This window comes from Pogona vitticeps, chromosome 12, assembly GCF_051106095.1.
Source record: "Pogona vitticeps strain Pit_001003342236 chromosome 12, PviZW2.1, whole genome shotgun sequence".
Taxonomy (NCBI): domain Eukaryota; kingdom Metazoa; phylum Chordata; class Lepidosauria; order Squamata; family Agamidae; genus Pogona; species Pogona vitticeps.
Window position 1 is genome coordinate 20,068,664 of NC_135794.1, and position 25,096 is coordinate 20,093,759.

General features: G+C 42.5%; 1 protein-coding gene across 6 annotated transcripts in view; it reads right to left on the reverse strand.

The window, feature by feature from the left end:
* ADAMTS17 (ADAM metallopeptidase with thrombospondin type 1 motif 17) overlaps positions 1-25,096 on the reverse strand; it is a 164,841-nt gene that overhangs the window by 96,030 nt on the left and 43,715 nt on the right. For all 6 annotated transcript variants that reach the window (XM_078381127.1, XM_078381125.1, XM_020781746.3 and 3 more), the window contains exon 7: positions 20,021-20,064. In XM_078381127.1, coding sequence (XP_078237253.1) covers positions 20,021-20,064 — 44 coding nt within the window. The remainder of the gene's footprint in view (positions 1-20,020; positions 20,065-25,096) is intronic.

Genomic DNA, 25,096 nt, shown 5'->3' on the forward strand with positions numbered 1-25,096 from the left:
CAGAATGTTTCACCGGTTGAATATTTCACTATCAAAAAGCAAAATCCCCATCTGGCCATTTAGGGCTTGCACTTGGTCCAACAAACAACCCACAGCGGGAGAGCTTGCCTCATGCTCAAAAATGCCATAATCTCAGTCAACCTGCCTCTCAAGACCAGGGCAGAGTGAAAGAAAGATAAGCAGAAGAGCCGTCCTTCAGGTTGACATCTGCTCTTTGTGCAGCAGGACATTCATTATCCCATTAAAACAATCCCTCCCATTCCTCCTCTAGCCCCCCACCACCAACAGCAGTTAATAAATACCATGGATCTGGCATGACACAGTGGCCCTTCAATTAGGGGATTAGCCAAAGCTCAGGAAGTTGAGAATCATCTTCATGTTGACTCAGCTTTTATATGCTGATGTCCACATTCCAAAGCAACCTCCCTCCCTTACATCCACCCTAGAGAGGGTGGGATCTTCAGGCTTCTGCCATTTAAAATTTACAAAGGGAGGAAAACAGTTTCCCACTTAACATTTCAATTACAATTTAAGGGCCTGATTAGCCAGATTCTTGACCAAAGGCGGGCGGACACTGAACTAAGGCTACACAGAACAATATTTATCTCTGAACAGACTTTGATCATCTTCGTACAAAGGTGAGCAGGGTGGTATTCAGTTCTTCTGGTGTTCTGAGGCATATTTATGTCAGCAAGTAAAATCCATCTCCTCACAAATACGTATTCGCAAAGAATCAAATGATACACTGGAGACAGCACATCACAAGAAGCTGAATTCACATTAGTGTTCTAGACACACAACTCTGGCAGTCAGCTTGGAGCAAGCATCTTAACAAATGAAACTTATGTCTAACTCCCAAGTACTAACCACAAGACAGAACAAGGAAATTCACAAACTACAGAATTTGTGAAAAGTTTATACCATGATGATCAGACAGCTTTCAGGTCTTAAGGAATTCTCTTTCCTAATGACATGTTACGCGTAATGCACAGTTTGACCCTTAAGGAACTCGCTGCTATCAGGGGCCACTAGTTTGGATGACTTCAAACAAAAACAATTAGATTGATTTATGTAGGATAATGATAATCGGTCGCAATGCTTAATGAGAACCATCATGTTCAGTGGCACTACATCTCCAACAGATGCTGTAGGCAAATCATAAGGACTGACTATTTCAATCATGTATCTATTATGAGTATACTCAGATGCATATACAGTAGTGAGTCATGTCTGGATACAAAATTCTGGAATATATAGCTCTCTGCTCTTTTCCAGAGCACGAATTCTTACCCCTTTTGACTGGTTGCTTCTTGTCCTGCCTGTATACGATTAACACCAAGTTACTATTTTCCTATGTACTGATCTTCAGCACAAGGTAGGCAGAAAAGTCTCTTAAACAATCACTTTGTGAACTTTGTGCTCCTGGTAAGGCTTGCTTTTAAATCTGGAAATGTATCTTCTCAACTCACAAATCGCCAAGTGATTTGTGAGTTGAGAAGATACATTTCCAGATTTGGTGAACAACCCAGCTGTTCAGAGGCTTTAATGTTGTTAGAAACAGAGATGTTCGTAACTCTACCGCTCAATCCCCTAGCACTCTTTGTATGAGCAAGAGGTGTGTGAGAGAACTGGACTAGAGCTGAAATGTCAGCTAAACTTTGGAAAAAGTGTGTGATGTTTCAGGTGCAATCCCCTGGTGCCTCCATGAAAAGGTCGTAGAGCAGTGGTCCCCCACCTTGGGCCTCCAGATGTTCTTGGACTACAACTCCCAGAAACCTTCACCACCGCCTCTGCTAGCCAGGATTTCTGGGAGTTGAAGTCCATGAACATCTGGAGGCCCAAGGTTGGGGACCACTGTCATAGAGAACCTTTCCTGAGAAGGTCCCACCATTCAGCGTCAAGAGTATCAGGTGAGATGGACTAATGGTCTAACTCAAAAGAAGGCAATCTTTTAAGCTTTGGAAATCTTATGGGCAGGGAAAACATATTTTTGGCTATTTTTTTCAAAAAAAAAATGGTAGAAGAACTCCGGCTCTGTAGATTGCTCAGGGTTCCAAAGTCAGCTTTTCATTTGGCACTTTAAGATGAACTCAGATACGTCCTCCTTTTCCATTCTGTCAGTTTTCCCAGCTAATTTGCCCATGCCATCTGTATCAATAAAGTGTTTTGGATGGCGGGAAGAAAGTGGAGCAAGGGAGAGGATTGGGGGAGGCTGAAGGGGTCAAATGGGAGATTTAAGCAAGTGTCTTGAGCAAAACAGCATCATGATTTTCATCACCAAGAACGGTGAATGTTTCAAAGCACGCTGTGCTGTAAGACAAAGACAAATGTAGCAATGCAACTGGAAGAAAAATAATAATAAAACATTTAGGCCTTTTACACATCCTAAACATTCTGACATTGAACTTCCCAGTGTGGTTTAGTGGATAGAGTGATGGACTAGGACTCTGGAGAAGAGGGTTCCAATCCTTGTTCGGCCATGGAAACTCACTGAGGAAATGGCATTGGTAAAACCACTCCTTAAATATCTCACTTACTGTACCTTGACAGCTGTATTAGGGTTGCTATAAGTTGGTTCTGACTCAATGGCACAGGAGACACAAACAAACAAAAATTGTGAATTATGCAGATAAGGGAAGCCTGGGTTTAAATCCCCACTCTTGCCAAAACGTCTGGCTTAAAATACCTGTAACAGGGTTACCTATCAACTCGGTAGCTTCACCTGGAAATTCATGGCCAAAAGCTGAGATAAGGTACTGTACACTCATCCTTGGCACTTAGGCAAAGTCCTTGGGATTTTGCCAAAACAGAGCAGGCAAAGATTTTTTGGGGTTTATATGATCTGAAGCCGCTTCTGGGCCAACTTATTGGGTGCATGAGGAAAATACTGACAAAATGGGCCCAAAATCCGTATTAAAAATCTGATCAGAAAGTTCTACTGTTAACTGGCTCTGACACAGACATCTTCTGATAGCCTTGACTAAGCTGGAAAACTACTACTTTTACCCCACTCTCACAAAAGACCTCTCCCCATCTTTTCCCCTGCCGTTATGTTCTTCTTTCTCCTTCACCACCTCAGTACTCACCCTAGTTAAAAAAACCACCCTGCATTTCCCCCTAAGTCCAGTCCTCTCATCCTTCACTCTCATCTCCCCAACCATGAGTACCAACCCAGGTTAAACCAACAGACTAGAGTAAGGTGGAGTGGAAGAACGCCGTAACTTAAACAAACGTTTATCAACCTTCTTGATGACTTCCACACTTCTGAGAGTGCAAGTGAAATGGAGAAGCCACACTCTGCTTAGAAGCGGTACTCTATTTTTAGAAAGGTTGCTTGCACTGAGATGTTGTATTGGCAACCCATGACTAGTTTCTGTGCTACTTGGGCCAAGGCCAAGTTGGACGATTCAGAAGGCCCAAATTCTGCACTGAAGCTGCTGCACGTGGGCTTAGCAATGTTTCCCAATTTAGACACCTTGCATCACACGGCTCACAGAGTCAGCTATTCTTCTGGTTTTGTCTCCTGAAGTGGTCAGCTGATACTCCAGCATGCCAGTAATCCCAAACTGTCAGTGCTTTTTTTTGGGGGGGGGGGGGAGATGAAGCGCTGCCTGCGTGGAGATTTTCATTTCATTTTATGCTGAGTGCTGACATATCTTTTTAGCCCTATCTGATCTGGAAAGGAATAGCTGGCTAAGGCCTTGACCTTTACTCACACTCCCTTCTCAAACAGTTTCTAATGTGAGCTGGTGAAACTACATTTGACAGCTTTAAAGAAGAAATTGCAGTACTAAAACAACCGTGCAAAGGAAAAGGTCTAAATTACATTTTGGCTCCAGTCCCGGAGACCACAGAAGAATGAGTAGGAGAACAATGTCAGCTTGCTTATCTTAAAGATCTGCAAGCTGGGGGTCCTAACAGACTTTTGCAGACAATTTGACTGCATTGTCTCGCAAGCCAACGAATCTCCCGTTTGCAAAGCATTGTCTGATCCATTTCTCCCTGAAGGGTTTTTGTTCACTTTTTGAAGATGTTGTATTAAATAGTTTGATACATTACGGGTACATTGATATTACAAGGCCTAGTGGCTGATGCCAGGAATCGTCTGTGTGTATGGTTTTTAAAGGGCTTAATGATACCTCTCCAAGTCCTTTCAGACATAATGTATCACGAGAAACGCCTTGTTGCACGACACCAGGTCTGCTGTTCTGTTTCTGACCAGATGCCTTAAGCATCCCCACATTCTTCTCCTCTAGGATATGATGTTCAGGGGCTTACTGAGTCTATTTACGGATTATTTGGGGTTAAAGCTATGGACGCACTGGTGAAACTCACGTTATGTGCTTTGTGCTGAGGTTTCTCTCAAATCCTTCCAAACCTGAAAACAGGTTTTTTCTTGCCTTTCCTTCCAGCCTATAGAAATCCTGATGGGGATCATCAACAAATATGGGTGTAACTGAGGAGAGCCAGTGGTTAGGGGCCTGTAGTGGAACTGGGAGAGCCAGGGTCTGGTACCCATTGAGCTCACTGAAGGCCTAATTACCCAGAGATTTGTTCAATGATTTGGTCTACTTTGGAAACAGGTTGGCTTGCTCCCTTTTCCCCCAAGACTGCATGACATGCAGGCAACTGTGAACCTGCCGGTCCCTGATTCCTTGTCCTCTCACACCTTTGGGGGTCCCTGTCAGGGGCTATTGTGCCTGAATTGCTCCGTTTTGGGATTGTAGGATTGCTCTGCTTTGGTTTGGTTCTGGCACGTGTGATTGGTGAGATTAAACCAGAGTGGCTGGCTAAAGCTCTCTCAACTTTGCTTATGTGGCTTCCATTATGAGGAAATAGAAAGCTTCCTCCTGCTTCACCATGGAAGGAGAGACAGAAGAGGATGCAAAATGTGTATGTGTGTGTGCATTTAAAGCCCTTGTAAGCCAGCCCTGAACTGGCTGATCAGCTAGCCAGTTCAGTACTATGCCATTTGGAAATGATAGATTAGATTAGATTAGATTAGATTAGATTAGATTAATAGATAGATAGATAGACAGATAGATAGATAGATAGATAGATAGATAGATAGATAGATAGATAGACAGACAGACAGACAGACAGACAGACAGACAGACAGACAGATGTTTCCTCCTCCTCTCCCATGAAGGAAGAGACAGGATGGGAAAAGGTAGAACATTTGTTGTTTCTTCTTCTCCCCCTTCCCTTTAAAGGCAAGAAGAGCTAAATAGGATCGCTTGATGTGCAGTATGGTTTCCTGCCACCAAACTACCCAATTCTTGGATTCCTATGTTATGATCTCCCCAAATGACTGACTTCACCTCAAAGCAATTTGTTTAGGATGATCCAGCCCAGGACAGTATGACCCTCTAATTGGACCCCGCAATCACTGAATGACCTTGGGCCAGTCGCTCCCAGTCAGCCTGGCCCTGTAGACCTCTCCGAAGTCACTGAAGAAAACGTAGGATAAAATACAATCGAATCAACATCATCGCTACCAACAACAAAGCACATAGGTGAGCGCCACCTGTGTATCCATAGGAGCTGACATGGCAGCCCTATCAGTCTCTTATATTGCTTGTTGTTCTTTTTCCCAGCTGTCTCTCACAGCTCTTCACAGTTTAATGTGACCTGCTTCCACAAGATACTGTATACTGTATAGATATTTAAAAAATCAATGTGTTTATATGTAATATGCAGAGATTTTTACCTATCCTGCTCCAGATGCTTTTGGATTTCAGTTCCCAAAAATCTCAGCCACATTGCTCAGGGATGCTGATTGTTGAATGTGATGAATGCCAATTCATCTCTATGAGGGACACAAGCTATTTTCTTAGTCACAATATTCAGTCTATCTTTCAACAACAGAACCTTTGGTAGCTCCTAGACTGATCTCAATATAGAGTCACTTTCTCAATGTTCCCTTTTCTCACTGTCTCCGTTTCCACAGGATACAACTGTTATATTGCTGACTTTTTGAGGATATTTTATGATGTTCTTTTAACTGCTGCTTTTTAAATAGCCGGCCTTTATTTTTAATTTTGGCTATGATTTTCGTTTTTATTTGTTAGCTGCCTTCCGTTTCAGTTACCCACAGAAAGGCAGCAGATAAATGTCCCGATGAACAAATGACTAGAACGTGAAAAAGGAAGTCTTTCCCTCAAGGTAGAAAGTTTGAAAACTGTTAGCTGGGAATGTGAAGTTAGTTTCGGCGGGAATTCTTAGGAGCTGTGGCATTGTGCAGAGTCATTGTGTTCAAGCATCCTTTCGCGTGGATATTTTTCAGTGAAGTTAGCCAGGTATTTCTTTAAAGAATTAAAACAAAAACCTATCAAACATACAATTCCCCGCGGAAGAAGAAACTTGAGAATCAGGAGGCAAACACCGAAACGCAGCTGCCAATATTTCAATAACACAAGCGCCCCTCTGCTTCGTTAGAGGCAAGCCTCGGCACATTCAGGCCCTGAAGCATTCAGTCTGCATTCAGACAGATCCCCCACTCCCACCCACCCCACACAAGAGGCTCAAACAGAAGTGAAGCTTCCGTTGTGCTCACTGAGGCGCTGCGTGCAATTACTGCCAAAGGAAATCCACTGTCGTGTCAACATGCTGTGAGGTAGCGAGACTCTCTCCCCCCCCCCTCCGACAGGTTCCTGGGCTTCAAGAGCAGGAGAGTGATTATGCTTTACTTTTCTCTCCCATCCTGTGACATCACTGCTTGTGTATCAATACAAACCAAAAAGGAAGAAAGCCATTTCGAGCTCCCCATTATTAAGCCCCTCTTCAAGGAGGCTTAAGGACTTCTAAGCCCAGCCAACTGAAAGATTAATAGATTCTCCTGTGAATCAAGGCACATCCAGACTAAGGGAGCTTGGAACTGTCTGGTTCACCCTTAAAAGGTCTTTATCTTTAGTGCAAACTATTTTATCTCTCACTTGAGTGAACCTTCCCTTCTCACCGACCCACATTTTTTTCTCCTGTGAGAAGGGTCCAGTTAGGGCTCTACATTACTCCAATTCATTTCCCTTCTGATTAAAGACATGCCCCCTTCCGCAGCCATCATTCAGTGGCTGTGGCAAGTTTCCAGCTATGCGTCTAGCTAACATGATGTACATAATGCAGACACTGTATCTCGCTTATATAGAATAATGCTGCATCAATAGGAATACACCGTATTTTCCGTGTATAAGACGCCCCCATATATAAGACGCCCCCACTTTTCTAATCTAAAGCTAAGAAATCTAAATGGGGATTAGCAAGTGTAGGGGGAAAGGGATCAAAGCGCTGCAGGATCGCTTTGATCCCTGCTTTCCCCTCCACTTGTTTTTGTTCTCTCCTCAGCTTACTTCCGTGTATAAGACGACCCTCAATTTTTAGTCTAAAGATTTTAGACACAAGTATAGTCTTATACATACATTTTTTGCTCTTTCATCCTTTTCAATGCCACAGCCTGCCCAATACATCACAGGATTGTCACTTCAGAAGTCACCAGTCACCGCTATATTTTGCTGTGGACAAACCATCCACATGGGCTCCAGAATGGGTTAATTAGGAGCTTCCCAAATAGCACAACAAACCTGCTGTAGCCCTGCCACTGTGCCAAGAAGGAGTAGGGCAGCTCTAAAAACAGGCAGGATGAATTGCTATCAGTCAAAACATGTGTAGCTGTTGTAAACTAAACAGCACCAAAAGTGACCCAAATAATGAGCTATTCTGCCAGCGTAGACATGCTCCCAGTCACAGAAACCACGGGCTTAACGAGTGCCTTTCACCAAGGCTTTGGCATACAATGTTCAAAAAAGGCTGATGAACATCCTTACATTTTATCCAAAGCGCAAAGTATGAGCACTATTTCACGGTGTTTTATGTCCTGACAAGGACCTTTCATTTTTCAGCACTTGACGCAAAGACATTTGTTTCTTTATTTACTGTTCATCCTGCTCTCCCAGCTGAAAAGGCTATTCCCCAAAATGCGTTGCAGTAACAACAACATAAAAATGTTAGATTACTGGGGCCAAAGCCTCACTGTTGATGTCTAATTGTTCTTTCAGATGAATTATGTTGGGTTTGCTATGTTTTCTGCCACTCTTCCTCTTTGTTTCCTTTCTAACTGGGCATACACTTCTCAGCCGGGCGGGGACTGTTGCCTGTTATGTTATATGTTTCTTTTCAGATGCCAATAAAGGTTCTTGACTTGACTTGATTACTGATGTATTACATTCCTAATATAAGAATTTTATTCTTGTATCAATACATTTTAATTAGCATTTTTAAATGGTTCCCTGCCCAGCACTAGCATCTCAAGCCAGCTCTGCTCCTCTGATGTCTATGTGTTGAGCACAGGTTTGAAATGGGAGTCATATTCACGTGGATGCCACGGACAGTCTGCATTGTGCAGTTTCAACTGGCCTTCTCCTCCTGCTGTACACTTTGCTGAATTTGCAAAGCCCACTGTATATACACAATAGGTGTGGGACAAGCACTGTGGGGTCACTCTTCCTCATTCATACATCAGCTTTCACTTGTCAGCTGCATTTCCCTTATTTGCCCTCACAGTCCTCAACCCAACGTGTACTGCTTTTGAGGCTATGAGACGGGCGTGCAATAGTGTTTGATTTTGCTTATAAGTGCTCTTGATAACGCAAGGTCCGATAAAGCACCATGATGTCACTCCCACACTTTAAAGAGCCTTGTTGATAAGTGGGGTGATGATGGGCAAAGATTAAGGCAAGGAACACAAAGCAGTAATAGGGGTGGAACACCCCCCCAAAGAAAAAAAGGTGCAGATAGAATAGTGGTGATGCAAGATTATGTTCAGCAAGACTAATAATTTTCCAGTAATCTATTTAATGGAATACTTCCAACCATGCATATCAAAATCAAGAATGCTTGCTACATCCTTAGTTTAAACAGCGCCAATATGGTACCAAATTAGTTTCCCTGTGCCCACTGCTGGAGACTGGTGCATTGAACGCTATATGATGGAATGCCTAACATTCTCCAACAAATCCTCTGGATTAAAAACAGCATAAACCCCTCCTGGGCATACAGGCGTGCACACACAAATTTATGCTGAATGCCTATTACTTCTGAGCCAGTTGCTCCAGTTGTCATTGTCACTCACACTTTACACCTGAGCAAACTTTGGAAAGATCCACCATATAGTAACATACTGAGACCAAACCAGCCTCAAAAATGGGCAGATGTGCCCAGAACTCATAAGTCTGACAGCACCCTGCGCTCTTTCCCTACCAAATAATCACAGCCTAAGAAAATGTTCGTGCAAGACAATTCTAGAAGAACCTTCAGCATCTTCGTCCTCCCTTGCTACACACAAAAATCCACACAACAGTTCAAATACTGTTTTCTCACAAGTAAATAGGGCTTAATATTTGATTAAATTACCATGTATGTCCATGGCGTATACAAGGGTCAAGGTTCCATTATTAAAACTGGCCGTGCAGCTATTTAGCGAATTCTCCCACTGCCAACATTTTTGCCCTTAAATTGTTTTGAACTTATTTTTAAATGTTTTGGTTATTATAATTGATTCTGCTATTCTTTATTCTGATCGCTCCCTAGTGAGGTGTATGCCCTAAAAATGTTCTTATCATTGAGTTTATTAAACAAATAAGATCTTGTCAGTGGCACAGGGAATCCAAGAACTGCCGAGCCAGTCCAAGGTAAGTGCTTGTAACTCTATTTTGTCAGCTAGATGGACGGAGCCAACAGTTTTAGCATGCTGACCACAGAATAAAAGCAGATACTCTGCCTATTTCAAAATTAAATGACCAAAAAAAAAGAGGGGGGAATCACTCATAGTTGAAAGACATGGGAGTGAAAAGGTGTCCCGTCACTCTGGTTCATACACTTAAATCATCTGCAGGCAGAAGGGCCAAACAATGCTTCCAAAACACTGTTGCAAGGCATCGACTACACATCACAGAACCAAGTGCACATCTGGCAGATGGAATCCCCTTCAGGTTTCTTAAGGAAGTGGCAAAAGGCCTACAGCCAAGAGGAATCTGAATGCAGAATTATCTCAGTGTTGTGATTAACTGGAATTTGTCTTTTTCCCACTAGCAAAGCCGCTGATTTTCTAACTTTTTAACACTGGAATGCTGCGTTTTACTAAACTGCCTTTGAAGGCTGGCCCCTGGCAGAAATGTTTTTCCAACACGTAGTTCAATGTATGCTGGGTTCTGCTATACAGATGCTTTTTAAAAAATGACATGTATACATACGATCATGTTATCTATGACCCTATGCATATTTCTGAAAGATGCTTCTACTGCTTTTAATGACACATTCCCAGGGACATCAGGCTAGGCAGCCCAATGTTTGTCGTTGTTGTTCAGTTGTTAAGTCGTGTCCGACTCTTCGTGACCCCATGGATTAGAGCACGCCAGGCCCTCCTGTCTTCCACGGCCTCCCGGGGTTGGGTCAAATTCATGTTGGTCACTTCAGTGACACTGTCAGACCATCTCGTCCTCTGTTGTCCCCTTCTCCTCTTGCCCTCACATTTTCCCAATGTTTTACTCAGACTAAAACCTGAAAGACTGCAAGACACTGGCAGCTGGAGGGGCGCCTTAAACCAATCCACCATGGAGAGTACCAGCTTTCTCTCAAACCAATTATAAGCCCTATATAGCTCAACCTCTAAGTAATTCCCGGTCTGGTTAACTCACTTCCAGACATATCCTCTATTATGCTTCCTACACTTTCAGACCACACCATTGTTCTGGAACATGACCATTTGCCCTTCTGGACTGCTATATAATTAGAAACCTTTCCTCTTGGACCTTGAGTCTCCAATCTGCCAGAATCAGATCCACATCTGTGGGCTTTAAACTTGGCATCTCTACCTGAGAGTCCCTTTGATTTTGGTAAGTATGGGAACAGCAGTCCTGCTACCTTATACTTAGAAGTACGTAAATCCCACTGTATTTAGCAGTCTCGCTTACCCATAATTGTATATAGAATTGTTTCGGGTGCAGAAGAGGGCAGCCAGGATGATCAAGGGCTGGCTCTACTACCTTACAGACAACACTTAATAAAGTGAGTATGCAGAGGACGTGAAGTGCATAAACTTATGAATACAAGAGGAGAAAGGTGGATAGAGAACAGATATGTAACCACTGGATGCCACTGGTAACTGAGGTTCTTCAAGTGGCTTTCTGTGATCACACACAGATGAGTATCTGTGCTCATGCAGAAGATTGTCTGGAACTGACTACTTTAAACAGGAAACCCTGCTCTCCACCATAAGCCTGGATGACCTAGTGCACCTCACTTGATCCCTTCATCTGCCTTAACAAAAGCATCCTTAAGAGTACTGCTGAGTGCTTTCATTGGTTATTCCTTTATTTGACCTTAATATTTATCCTCCTTTGACTGTTACTTCTTTTGTTGGCCTTGTCTGACCTCTGTTATTGAAGTAGTAGCAGTAGCAGCAGTAATAGTCATCATCATCATGATCATCTTAGAAATCAAGTTCAGCACTTGCCAAGGAAGCATAGTGGGGAATCAAACTATACCTAAACCACTTGGATATCTAGCAGTTGTTGTTATTGTCTGCTGTCAAGTCACCTCCAACTTATGGCGACTCTATTGAATGAGCAATCTCCAAAATGCGCTCAACAGCCCTGCTCAGCTCTTGTAAACCCAAGCCTGTGGCTTCCTTTAGGGGCTGATTCATAGCCTCTATGGCCTTATTTTAAAAGTGTGCTGATTGCAAGGGGAAAACACTGCCCTTACTGATGGCCCCTCAAGGTGCCTCTTCTGCCTTGGTGGGGCCTGCCTGCTTCAAGCTTGTTTATTTGCAAGGGATTCGCCGAACAAGCTCTCGAGCTTAATGAATCAAGACGTGGCCTTCATCTCTGGGAGAAATCCCCGAGAGGAGCCAACCGAGCAGCTCAGAACCATCTTGCATTAAGCATCCATCAAAGCCCTGGCATTGACCCAGGATTTGCCCTTAACATCACTGTGGCCACCTTCAGTCTCAACCCTGTTCAATCCTAACACCTGCTTCAATATCAGCACCGGATCTCTCTGCCCTGATCTCTCCTCCTCCAACAGTCAAGGACTTGTCAGCACCATTTTTTTAAAAAAAAGCTTTTTTAAGCATCAGGAGAACATCACTGATGGCAGATATCAGCCTTGACCCTTCAGTGTTCAGATCTTGGCAGGAGCTGCTCTTTTGAACTTGGCATCTCTACCTATGGCCCTGGCTTCAGTTTCCATCAGGGGCCCGACACCGACACCGTTTTCGGTCACATCCTCTGCTTCGGGCTCTTTGGGTGTGGTTGATTCCTTAATTTTGACAACCATCTGTTAATGACAATTACTTCTCCGCAGCCCATGCCTCACCTTTTGTCAGGACAAACAGGACAGATAAAAGGAACTCCTTCCTTATGCAAGACATAGTTGAGCTATAGAATTTGCTCTCTTTATGTTCTTAGAGCAGAAACTTGAAGGGAAAGGAAATATTTGTGTTTTGGCCCTGCCATGCTTTGCAGGTTCCAGATCTCCAAGAAGTGTTTATCATACCTTAGGTTACCCAAGCAATCTTTTAATTCTGCTAGATTTTTCCTACAATATATTCCAGTTCTCACTGGACCTCTTTTTTTTTTCAGTCTCTGGAAACATCCAAAGAGTGATAAACTCCAGGAGTCGAAGTTCTCTCCGTGGAACATCCTGCCTCCAGCTCAAACACACTTCAGCCTCCAAACAGCCTGCATGCCTCACACACACAGTAGCAAGGATGGATTCCAAAAAGTTTTTCTTGACATTTGTTTGGCTCAAAGTCTTCAACTGGACATCAGCTAGGATTGTGCCTCGAGCCAGTTCAACTGGATATATGATTGCCTGCTTCCCAAAGCATCCAAAGGGTGTGCTTTAAATTATGATGGAAATGGAATTAAATTGCTTTCTGTTAGACCATATTCTGCATGTCAACACTCACTGGCCACATCAGGAAGTTTGTACACGCTGCTCACGTGCTCCTGCAATTGAGAGGCACTGAACAAACTGCAGACCCTCAATCTGTGGCCTGGTGTTGTTACATATGACTGGATTGTCCCTACTTCAACAAGCCAGAATCTTAAGCCACAGGCTGTCCTTGGTTTATGGCTCCAGCTTTTTGGAAGAGAAACAAGCCATAGGAAACCAACTTCAGACACTCCTACTTGCAGCAAACAACTTGTTTTAGACCATAAACAGTACACGTATCATTATGTCCAAAACGGGACATTGGAAGAGCCAGTTGTTGTTAAGCATCATTAAAGGGCTTTCAACTCATGGAAACCCTCTGAATTAGTGACTTCCACTAATTCATAGGGTCATTATCGCAGCTCGGAAATTGCAAACCCATGACTGTGGCTTCCCCTATTGAACCAATCTGTTTTATATTTGATCTTTGCCTAGATGATATCTAATTTTTTTTTCAGTTCAGAGATCCTACCAAACTGAAGAGAGTGGGTAAAAACACAAAGACCACGACTACCTGGAAGAGGGATAGACACTTGAGATGCTGTGGAGGTACAAAGAAAAAGAGGCTTAGGACAGTTTTAAATGGCTACTTGCAGTGTTTAATTGCAACTGGCACACTAGCTTGGGAAAGGATATAAAATATGCATTGCATATGTTAGTTTTATGAGTGAATCACCATCTTTATTTTTTTAAAAAAAGTGTTTAAAAAGAGTTAAAAACAATCAACACACTGGTGCTGCAAAATAAGCCCCCATCCATTTAGTGGTCTTTGAGAAAATTCAGCACCTAAACAAATTGCAGAACTTCAGTCCATGGTCTATTATTGCTTGTCACCCAGAAAGCAGTGAATGTGGGTGTAATTTGGGACTCAGCCTTAAATAACTACTAGGGAGTCACTCAGTGGGGCTCAAGTATGTGAATAAAGTCTGTAAACTTTACCATCATTGCCCAGGAATGAGGCTATGTTCAGAGTAGGAAACTGGACAGTTCTATTGGGGGGTGGGGGGACAGGGGATAAATTTTTCTGAAGAGATGGCTTCCTATCCACAATTCTCACATGGTACTATAAATACCATTTATAGTAGTTAAAATTAAGAATAATAGATAATATCAGTAATGCTGATCAATAAGAATTGGGGGCATATTTGTAATTCACAAAAAGTCAATGTAACCAATTACAGTAAATAATCAATCATTGCAACCGAACAAAGACTGGCATAGGGTCCCCAGATAGACACTTTAAATTATTATGAAAACGGTCATCTCACAAAAAGAAAATCATCATCATCATCATCATCATCATCATCATCATCATCATCATCTTCTTCTTTGAAAAAACCCAGTATCACTATCAGCAACCACTCCAGCTCCCAATGCCTTGATTCTACGGACTGGCACAGGTCTGCCTATATCTCTCAGCATTGTGAGCCACTTCCCTTCAACTCAACCCTATGGGCTTATTTCTTTTCACATTTCCATCATGTCCTGAATTAAAGTTCCCAATGTAGTCTAGCTCCGAAGCAGGACTGCAACCTCTGGATAAGGAGAAATCTTGTTAGCAGTCACCGTGGTTACAGCTAGTGGAGAAGTAAATCCTTAAACAAGGATAACAGGGGAGCAAAGTGGAAGAATTTACATTTTTAGGGGTGATTCATACTGAGGTGGGGGGAAAAGAGTGCCTGCTCCAGATCTCTGAATCATGCAGAAGTAGTCTGCCTGCATCAGACAGGAATAGGGTTAAAAGGGATCTTGAAGTTATTCCAGTCTGCCCTCCTGCTCAGTGCAAAATCTGGTTGGAACAGATCTCCGGCTCGCAGGTCAGAGTCCTTGCTGAGGTCTCAGGAAATTGCTATGTTTCCCCAGGACTCCAGGTGGGAAAATAAATCTCAGAGAAATGGTGCTAGAGAAAGAAAAAGCTTGATCTTTGTCTGTGAGATATCCTTAAAACCCGGTTATCCCTCTCCTCCCATTCCATCTGGCACAAAGGCACACTTGGCTTAGTGCAAGGTGACTGGCTACTTTATTTTGTACAGAAAAAAAGCAATGAGTGATAGAGGAGGCTAGAGAGAGTGAAATGGTCAGTGCATGCCCTTGAGCCCAGGGTTCCATTTGGAGCAAGGTTCTGGAGTGCCAGGACCACTGCTATAAGCTCTCGTGTTACACAAGCCCCAGTGAACATTAAAGGGTCAGCAGAGGTGGGATGAGAGAAGGGAAGGATCGGCAGAAGCAGGACCAGGGGAAGGAAGGAAGGAAAGAAAGGGAGCTGTGGGCAACTCAATATGAACAGTGAACTCCCGAATCAATCCACAGCCCCTGGGTGAGCACTGACTGTGATTTTAAATGCAATACAGGATGCGAATCCAGTCCTGTGTAGTCACATCCTTGGTGTTGCTTCAGCTTTGGAATGGTGTGATGCCACACAGAGATGGTTTGGAAACCAGCAGCGGGAACTGCAATACTGGCTAATCCACACAAAAACTCTTCTGTTCAGATGGGGGGGGGGGACTAGGACCACAGGAGGACTGCAGCCCTTGCTACTCAGGAATGCCATCCATGCAAGGAAAAGATCGATTTGACCCATCCATTAGCCAGAAAAGCAACACTTACACTTTATACTGGCCCCTCCCAGCCTGAGAGAATACTCAGGTCTTGCAACTGCCTGTTGTCCATGACAGAAACATATGGGGAAAATCCTTTCTTCCCTTGTGCGCCTGTCAAAGGAAGAACAGGCACCAATAGATATTCAATGCAAGAACAAAGTCTACCCGTATAAATGCCTTTTATTTCATTGCTCCATTGTGGTCCTAAAGAATGGACCTAAAGCTCTCTCTCTTCCTCTTATCTTTTTTTCTCTCATTTGTGTTATTCCTTTTCTTTTCTCCTCTCTCTCTCTCTTATTCTTTTAGTCTGTAAGCTTGGTGGGAGGGCCTGCCTCTAGTCTGCCTCATGCATGCAACTTTGAGAGACAATGGTTTGAAAAGGCAGGATTTAAAAAATACATACATATATATCTATATATCTATATCTATATCTATATCTATCTATCTATATATAGAGAGAGATATATATAAACAGAGAGAGAACAAACACATAAATGAATAAAATACAGACTTCTTCTACAGGATATTAAGAGCTAGATGCTGAGCTCTGCCTATTTGGCTCGTGCGAAGACAGCGTGGCTGGAACAGAGATTTCGGCAGGAAACAGGAGAGCGAGTTCAAGTTACAACATGAGAGATACGGCTGAAGGCTGACAGTCGCACCCCACAGACTGTTTAACTAGCTTCTGTCATCAGCAAACACCAAACTAGTTATAAGCAAGCCCTTCTGCCTTACAGCATTCAGAGTTCGGGGCCGTGAGTTGTGGGTTTCTTGCCACCTATAATATCGCTGCTACAAATCCGTATGCAGGACTGTCTGTCTTTCTTCTTCACATCTACTTTGGGGTGGGGTGGGGGCGGGGGCCAAGAGATTCCAGCTGTTGTTTGGGGCCAGATAATCAATTGAGCAAGTACATTAAGTGCCAGCAGATGCTTTCCAACTCAAATGTGGCTGTTCTGCTTCTTGGAGGCGCCAGCACGGTCTCATCCCACAAATGAATACCTACATATTTTCCCCTGTTTTTGAACTCAGTTCAGTCATTATGTAACCTTCAAAGCTACCTTGGCAGTTGAATTTCATTCCCCGAGCAGTCCATTCCAGCAAGGACCGTCTGCCAAAATACAAATGCAAGCCGCCTGGTGCTGTTTTTCTCCAGCACGCGGAGTCGCCAAGAAGAACTTCTAGTCTGTGCAGAACCTGGATGGTGAGTTGCATCGGGGTTCACACGAGTAGAAAGGAGAGCAGGCAGAAAGGATGTCACATATGTCAGATGTCATGGAAAGGTGCACACAGTAGAGGAAATTGTGCCTATTATGTGCACACTCTGGTTATGCGCACATAGCTCCCACATTTGAGACTAAGCAGAGCAGCAGAGAGAAAAGCAGGAAATAAGTAAAGGACCCAGGGGCCAAGCACACTAAGCTGCACACTGGCAACACAGGTAGATAACATTGTACTCTGCCTGGAAAAGATGCCCAGTCTCTAAATGATATCAGAGAACATGAATTGTGTCGGGTGATGACTGAAAGGAAGAATGAAAGTGACTCTCTCCATGGCATGCATAATTTGGTCTCTGGTATCAGAGAACATGTAGCTATAATTACGGATTGTGCAGCTTAAAGTGGCACAATACATTATTACACAGTTTTTTATTTTTTATTTTTTATTTTTATTTATTTATTGTGATTGTAAGTATATACACAGTATACCCATACAATGAAATTCACAGACACTCAGAGACCAGACACATGCACACACATGCATGATGCTAACACAACCACAGCTATGAGTTGTTTGTTAAACGTGCATTACACATGCATGCCATTCAGATACCAGGCTGGCTCTAAAAAGCCACAGACGCAAAGTATGTTGAAGTATCAGGAGCAGCACCATGGGTAGGACTCTTACAACTGTCTGCGGTGGCAAGGGTGAGGTAACCTTTCTTGCGCTGTGGTTTCAACAATAAACCATAACTGAACAGTGGCAGGTTAATGGTCTGAGTCCCATGATACTGCTAGTATATTCATTCTTCTTAAACTACTAAACTCTGTAGATTAGGAACTCATTTGCTAAAGCACAATTCAATGGATGTCTATGCAATGCATCTAACTCTCCAAAGTGATTTGTTCAGCACTGCCCCTCCTAGCACGCCTCAAATCACTTAAAGGTAGCCTTAACTAATACTGGTTGGTATCCTGTTGTAGAGCTCCACCTGCACATCAGGAATGATGTTATCATGAGCATCAGGTTGCTGGTGATTAGAGACTTCCCTTCACAATTCCGGGGTGTTCATGCAAATCACGTACACATAGAACAGAGTTGTGCATATCCTGATATCGAAAAAGGAAGTTCTTCTTGTGCAGGTGGAGCTACAGATTAGGATATAGGCAAATACTATTTTAAAACATAAAAAGAATATGTGAAAGACGCAGATGCTCCCGGAGAATCTTTCAACTGTTTATCCCAAGAAAAAGTTTATCCGGCCTTTGGCTGTAGAATAAATTTGTACTGTATTGTAAAAAAAAAAAAAAGAGAGATCCCTTATATTCCTGCCCTAATGTTTTCACAACCAGACTTCAGATAGATGACAAAAGCAGAAGATGTGTTATAAGTTACACCTTAAAAAAAAAATTGAATGAAATTGGCCAGAAGAATTATAAACAGAGACACTGGTTCCTAAGTGATAGCATGTGTCTTTTGTTGGGTTTCTGTTTGCACACTGCTCACCTAGCTCTGTGTTGCAGCCACATCTGGACCAAGCCACACAGCTTAAATGCTTCCTTCGTTGAAATATGGTTTCCATTGGACATGGAGACAACCAAGGTGTTGTGAGACATAAGCCCTCATTTTTAAGGTGACGATTCAGTGCAGATCTGATTAACACTGAAAACAGAGGATGTTGTGTCTCACCATATTTCTACAGCTATCTAATGTGCTCTATTTCCTATAATTATCATCTGTGCTATACATAAAATAGGGGTAAATTACTGCAAGCAAATGCTAAGAGGGATCATATTTTGTATTGACCTAGGGCTGCCCGGCCAACAACACTGAATGAAATGAAGGCCAAAGTAGACGCTATGAGAAATACACATTCCCTGAGATTAGCATGTTTCCCTTTCAAGGAACAAAATGTCTTGACAATCAGATCTGCAAAGTATACCTGTGTTTACTAACAACCAATCAGAAAAAAGCATGACTAAATGCAAGATACAGAGCTGACGAAAAAACATGAGCGATGACAAACAATACAAATGCAGGAACAGGTGATACCTTTATTGGACCATTAAGGAAATACAACAAAAAGCAAACAATAAAGCAAGCTTTCGGTGATAATTCATCAAAAATTTGCTTTATTTCTTTGTTTTATTTCCTTAATGCTCCAATAAAAGTATCATCTGTTCCTGCATTTGTCTTGTTTTGAGGACCATATGGCCTTGTCCTGATTTTTTTCTGAATGATGACAAACAGTTATCTTTGAGTGCTTAAAGAAGTCTTGCTACTAAAAATGTACTCACTCTATTACTTAATTTAACCATCAGTCAAAGGGTAGGCAGCCAAGACTTTGACAAAACCCCTTCCTTATACACTTTAGCTTTTCATTGCTATTTTTCTTGTAATTTTGATTCATATTAACACAGGATGCGCATACTCACATGCAACACATGCCCAGAACATTCCAGGTTACGAAAACCTATTAAAGAACTGTGATATGCAACATTGTGCTATGAAAATGGGTCTTGTGAATGAATGGGTCACCATGAACACGAAACATTTTACAGAGGTGCACCATTAGATCTCTCATGCATTAGTCACTGGGAGCAAACAGTTACGAACTAAGACACCCAAAACTCTTTGCTTAAAAAGTATGTTTGCTCAGAAACTAAGCCTTACTCATTTCAAGAAATGTACTGTGGTTTGCAAAAGATGACTATAGTGAAAATTTGCAAAAAGAAACCAAGGATTTCAAAGTAGACTCACATAAGGCTTTTAAGAATCAACGCTTAAGTTCCCCTACACATTCAGTTCACTCATCTGAACATAGCCATCAAACAACCAACTATAAATTAAAATATGAACAGCATATTGGTAGGAAAAAATATGACTAACAATCAGAATGGATTTAAGTTAAATCAACTTTCCCAACCTAGAAACAAGTTTGGATTGTTTAAATAGATCACGTTCGACATGCGTAGGTGTACTGGGATCATGGCATCGCAGAACTTCAGAAACGGAAGGGACCTCAGCGGCTATCATGTCACTGAGTCTGATCTATGCTGTAGCAGGAAATATGCAAGACAGGTTTTGCAGAAAGAGAAAGCACAGTGCGAAACACCACCTTTGCACTACATGTGAGTTGACTGGAGAACCCCGTCCTTCACATAAAACAAGGAGAATGTAAATGGAATGTAATCTCTAGGTTCACTTACCCACAGTATCACATGGCTCATCTTTATGGACACAAAAATCTGTCCTAAAAAAGAATAAATAATCACAACAGTTAGGAAAGGAGTCATACAAGCGCTGAGCATTCATCTTTAGCATTCTTTAAAACTGCCAGGAGCCAATCATGAATACAGTTCCTCATGAACAAAGTTTCACATGCCTTGACAATCAAACATCTTTCATTACTAAAGGAAGTACCGTTTCTAATGACATGTGAACTGTATTGCCTGGTTTGAGCTATACTACAATTCCAAGCAATTCCAACATAGTTTTGTTGTGCAAACATAAGAAAAGGTTCCATACATAGTTTGACCTTGGAAATGGCAGACCATCATGGAGCATTCTCCTAAATCTATACCACTGATTATTACTAGTAAATACCAGCATAAAGTATCTTCTTACACATAGCCTATTAGCATGTGGCTGATTCCACCTTCCCCACCTTTGCCCCTATTTTATTCCACCATCTTATCAAAGAACTGTTTAGCAATGTAGGAAAATACAAATGTTATAACAATAGATAAATAGACACTTTATTACAGTCAGTGACCAATATCCTAAATACATACAAATGAAACACACAATATCAAAAAAATTATACATATACTAAAAGTCTTGCTATTAATGTTAACTAAAAGCTGGGTAAAAATTTATTGACACCTTCCTTTCACGGATTCTAATTGCAGCTGGACAAACTTTTGCTACATTAAACAACATACTTATATTTGGTCCTGACAGCCTGCCTGTGTTTTTTGCCCTGGCAACAATAAAAGGGTATAACATGACTCTTGAGTATCCAGGGAGTAACTTTATATAAGGTTAGATAAATATTTCCCAAATTCCAAGATAGAAGGACAGTGCAAAAGACCAGGAGTCAATGTTTCTATTCCACCAGAATTACAAGGGCAAGAACAGAATCTTTTAAAACTTTTTCTCTTGTACTACTGATGACGAAGCATTTGATCGGGGAAGGGTAAAAGCTCTACAGTCATGCCTCGCTTTATGATTGCTCTGTATAACTACGAATCCGCTTAACTATGCCTTTTTTGCAATCGCAAAAGCGATCGCAAATCGATGCTTCCTATGGGCAAAATCCGCTGTGCAATGATCGGTTCCCTGCTTCAGGAACTGATTTTTCGCATTACGACGATCAGCGAACAGCTGATCGTCGGATTCCAAAATGGCCACTGGCTGAAAAAAATGCCCCCCCACTGTTTTCTAGGACTGATTCCTCGCTAGACAGGCACCGAAAATGGCCGCCGTATGGAGGATCTTCGCTGGACGGTGAGTTTTTAGCCCATTGGAACGCATTAACCGGGTTTTAATGCGTTTTAATGGTTTTTTTATTTTCGCTTTACGATCTTTTCGCTCTACAGCGATTTCGCTGGAACGAATTAACATCGTTAAGCGAGGCACCACTGTACTCTGTTTTTGTATTAAAAGTGTTATAATGAAAATGGTGCACTAAGAAAGTAGCTTGCACTTATTTCCTCCCTCTCACAACTGTGAGGTGCATATGTACACATAGATCAACTGGCACTGCGAAAAGCCAGTCTGCCATGTTGAAGGAGGGTTACGGTAAGAAGGAGGCAAATGGGAATCGCTCTTTCTGAGTATCTCCTCAAACTGCAACCACAATTTCAGCCCTCTACTCACTGAGCAGCTGGCCACTTGCCCTGTGGCTCAGGCAGGGATGATGGGCTATGATTCAGCCAAGCACAGGGTCCCACTTGCGCTCCAGAGGGATTATCCACCTTGTTGCTGTTCTGGTTTTTAAGCGCAGTGTCTGAGACGATAACAGAGTCAACCTCCCACATTTAGCAAACATTTTTTAACTACAGATGGTCCATAGCTTGGAAGCGGGGGAGGCACTTCTGACAGACGACAGGCATGACTGAAACCTCAGCTTCTGTTGGGAGAGCCTGAACCGTTTTGCCCATGGACAGAAAGAGGGACTTCAAAACATAGTGGAAAACATTTCAGAATCTGCTCCTACTGCGCCAAAAATATGATACCTGTGTCTTCAGTCCACACTAATTTAAAATTATTAAAGGCACTCGTTCTCTCCGTTTCTTTCATTTCCACCCGCTTCCCCGAAACTCAGTCACTCCTTCTCTTGCTCAGGAAGAGCGATCCAAAAGGATTTAACGCAAGCAGCACTGAGACAAACTCTCAGCTCCTTCCAGTGAACCAAAGGAATCCAGGGCTGCTTTATCGTGTCTGAATATTTGAAATACAAGCCTTTCCACAAGGCAGTGGATGACATTCTGCTCTTGACCCAGCTGGCACGAACGCCCCTCACAGAAGTTCCCAGAGCCAGCTCGACAGAAGTTTATTTAAGGATTTATTATGTTATATAAACTGGTAAATCAAACAGATGCTTTTATTGTGAACTTTGAGTAAGTGGCGGGAGGCCATGGTTGGAAAAGGCTCTTCGCCTAAGGGGCTCGCTAGCTTAGCAAATAAAAACAGAGCCTTTCTGCCTCTTGCGCTTGGGAGGCACCACAATGATGACAAGGGGGCTGGTGGTTCCAGGCAATTCCCGACAGCCTCCTCTCTCTCCCCTTCCCCTTCTTCACAGTGTCAAATAGCAGAGCGCCATCAGCCATCTCTGACTGACTGACTGCCAGGAGTGCAAAATCATCTTATCCTTCAATGCCAAGGGTCCATCTGGGAACTCTTAAAAAGTTGCAATGGAAAGGAAAATGTACGGAGAAAATATTGGCAGCAGAAAACCATTCTTTACATTACACAGAAGAAGGTGGTAGAATTCCCAGCTGCACCCATGCCCTTTGCCTTGCATGTAAAACAATAGTTCTATACTACAGAAGAGGAGCTGGTTTGCTACCAGGCTAGGCTTCGAGTCTTTGGTATTAAACCATAAAGCCTGGTCTAACTTCAGACTGTGATGGCTAAGAGAAAGCCTTCTCCCACATTATCTACCTAGCGCCTCAACTTGTCCAGGCCATGTCCTGTCAATAACAACAGCGGAGGATTTCTCTCTGTTTGTATCTACAGTGGTGCCCCACTTAACGATTGCCCCGCATTACGATGAATCCGCTTTATGACAATCTTTTTGCGATCACAAAACGATGGTCTAAATGGGGGAATTTCGCTTAGCGATGATCGGTTCCCCGCTTTGGGAACCGATTTTGGCTTTAAAAGGTAAAGGTAAAGGTTCCCCTTGACAATTTTTTCCAGTCGTGTCCGACTCTAGGGGGCGGCGCTCATCCCGCTCTTCAAGCCATAGAGCCAGCGTTTTGTCTGAAGACAATCTTTCCGTGGTCACATGGCCAGTGTGATTTAGACACGGAACGCTGTTTACCTTCCCACCAAGATGGTACCTATTTATCTACTCGCATTTACATGCTTTCGAACCGCTAGGTTGGCGGGAGCTGGGACAAGCGATGGGTGCTCATTCCGTCGCGTGGATTCGATCTTACGACTGCTTGGTCTTCTGACCCTGCAGCACAGGCTTCTGCGGACGATCAAAAACAGCTGATCGTCAGGTTTTCAAAATGGCCGCTGGGTGCTTAAAATGGCTCCCTGCTGTGCCTAGGGATGGATTCCTCACTATACAGGCAGCGAAAATGGCTGCCATATGGAGGATCTTTGCTGGACGGTGAGTTTTTACCCCATTGGAACGCATTGAACGGGTGTCAATGTGTTTCAATGGGGTTTTTAATTTCGCTTTACGATGTTTTTGCTTAATGATGACTTTCCTGGAACGGATTATCATCATTAAATGAGGCACCACTGTACTTTCTTTAGAATGCCCTTTAAAAAAAAAAGGCACTGACTTTTCTGTTGCAATTTCAGCATGTTTTAAAAACCTTCTGTCGTTATTCTATGATTTAAATTGCCATTTTGTTTTATTTTCTTGGCCCGGGATGACTCTACACTTGTATTTGTGTTAAATATAATGTACTAGTCAGATATATTGCGTTTGACAAACAGCATATAAATAGTTGCTGTGGGTTTTTCGGGCTCTTTGGCCGTGTTCTGAAGGTTGTTCTTCCGAATGTTTCGCCAGTCTCTGCGGCTGGCATCTTCAGAGGACAGAGGTGGCATATAAATATTTTAAATAAACATTTCTCTCCAGTGTGCTGGTTCTTTACAAGCACTGTATTATTATTATTTTACACATGTGCATGCAAATGCATTAAATATCAATGCCATGTCTAGAGTCTAAAATACAGTGGACCCTTGACTTACAGACGGCTTGACTTACAGACTTTTTGAGTTACAGACTTCTCTGGCCGCAAAATTTAGGTTTGACTTGCAGATTGAGATTTGACTTACAGACCAGAAAAAAACCAAAATGGAACAAAAACGGCCTGTTACGGGATTAATCGGTTTTCAATGCACTGTAGGTCAATGGAGACTTGACTTACAGACTTTTTGACTTGAGAACCGCCTTCCAATACGGATTAAGTTCTCAAGTCAAGACCCCACTGTATACACCTCCCATAACTCTGGCTTAGGTGATCCTGTTCTGTGGCAATACCACTGAGGCCACATGCAGCAGAAGGAGGTAATAGATTGTACTGCCTTTGGCTGCAAAAACATAGTGACATTTCTGACTTTCCTGATAGGGGGAAAAACACATTGCAAGCAAAAACAAACAGATGTTGCACATCCTAGACAAAGTTCAGCCTCTCTCTCCATCATGTGTACTACTTTACTGAGGGTAGTTCTCTCTTACTTTTAAAAATAGCTGAACAATAAAAATGTAGTCTCCAGCTGCAATAATAAGTGGTCCAGTTCTTTCTACGATACCACGACTCTACTGCCACATTTGATTAGATCATCAGGAGCATTTCAAGTTGTCTGATCCCAGAGTTTTCCATAATGTCAAAATGCGTGCATGCACATGCATACATCCTCTTAATTAGTAATTAGTTAATTAGTAAGCCCACCAGGCACACAGCACTTGAAGAGAAATTAAGAAGTTTCTGCTTGGAATCGTCTATGGCATGAAGAAGACAAGGAAAGGTATTGGACCCAAATCCTGGAGTAACACAGCTTACATTTTTCAAAGAGTTTCCACCAGAGATAAT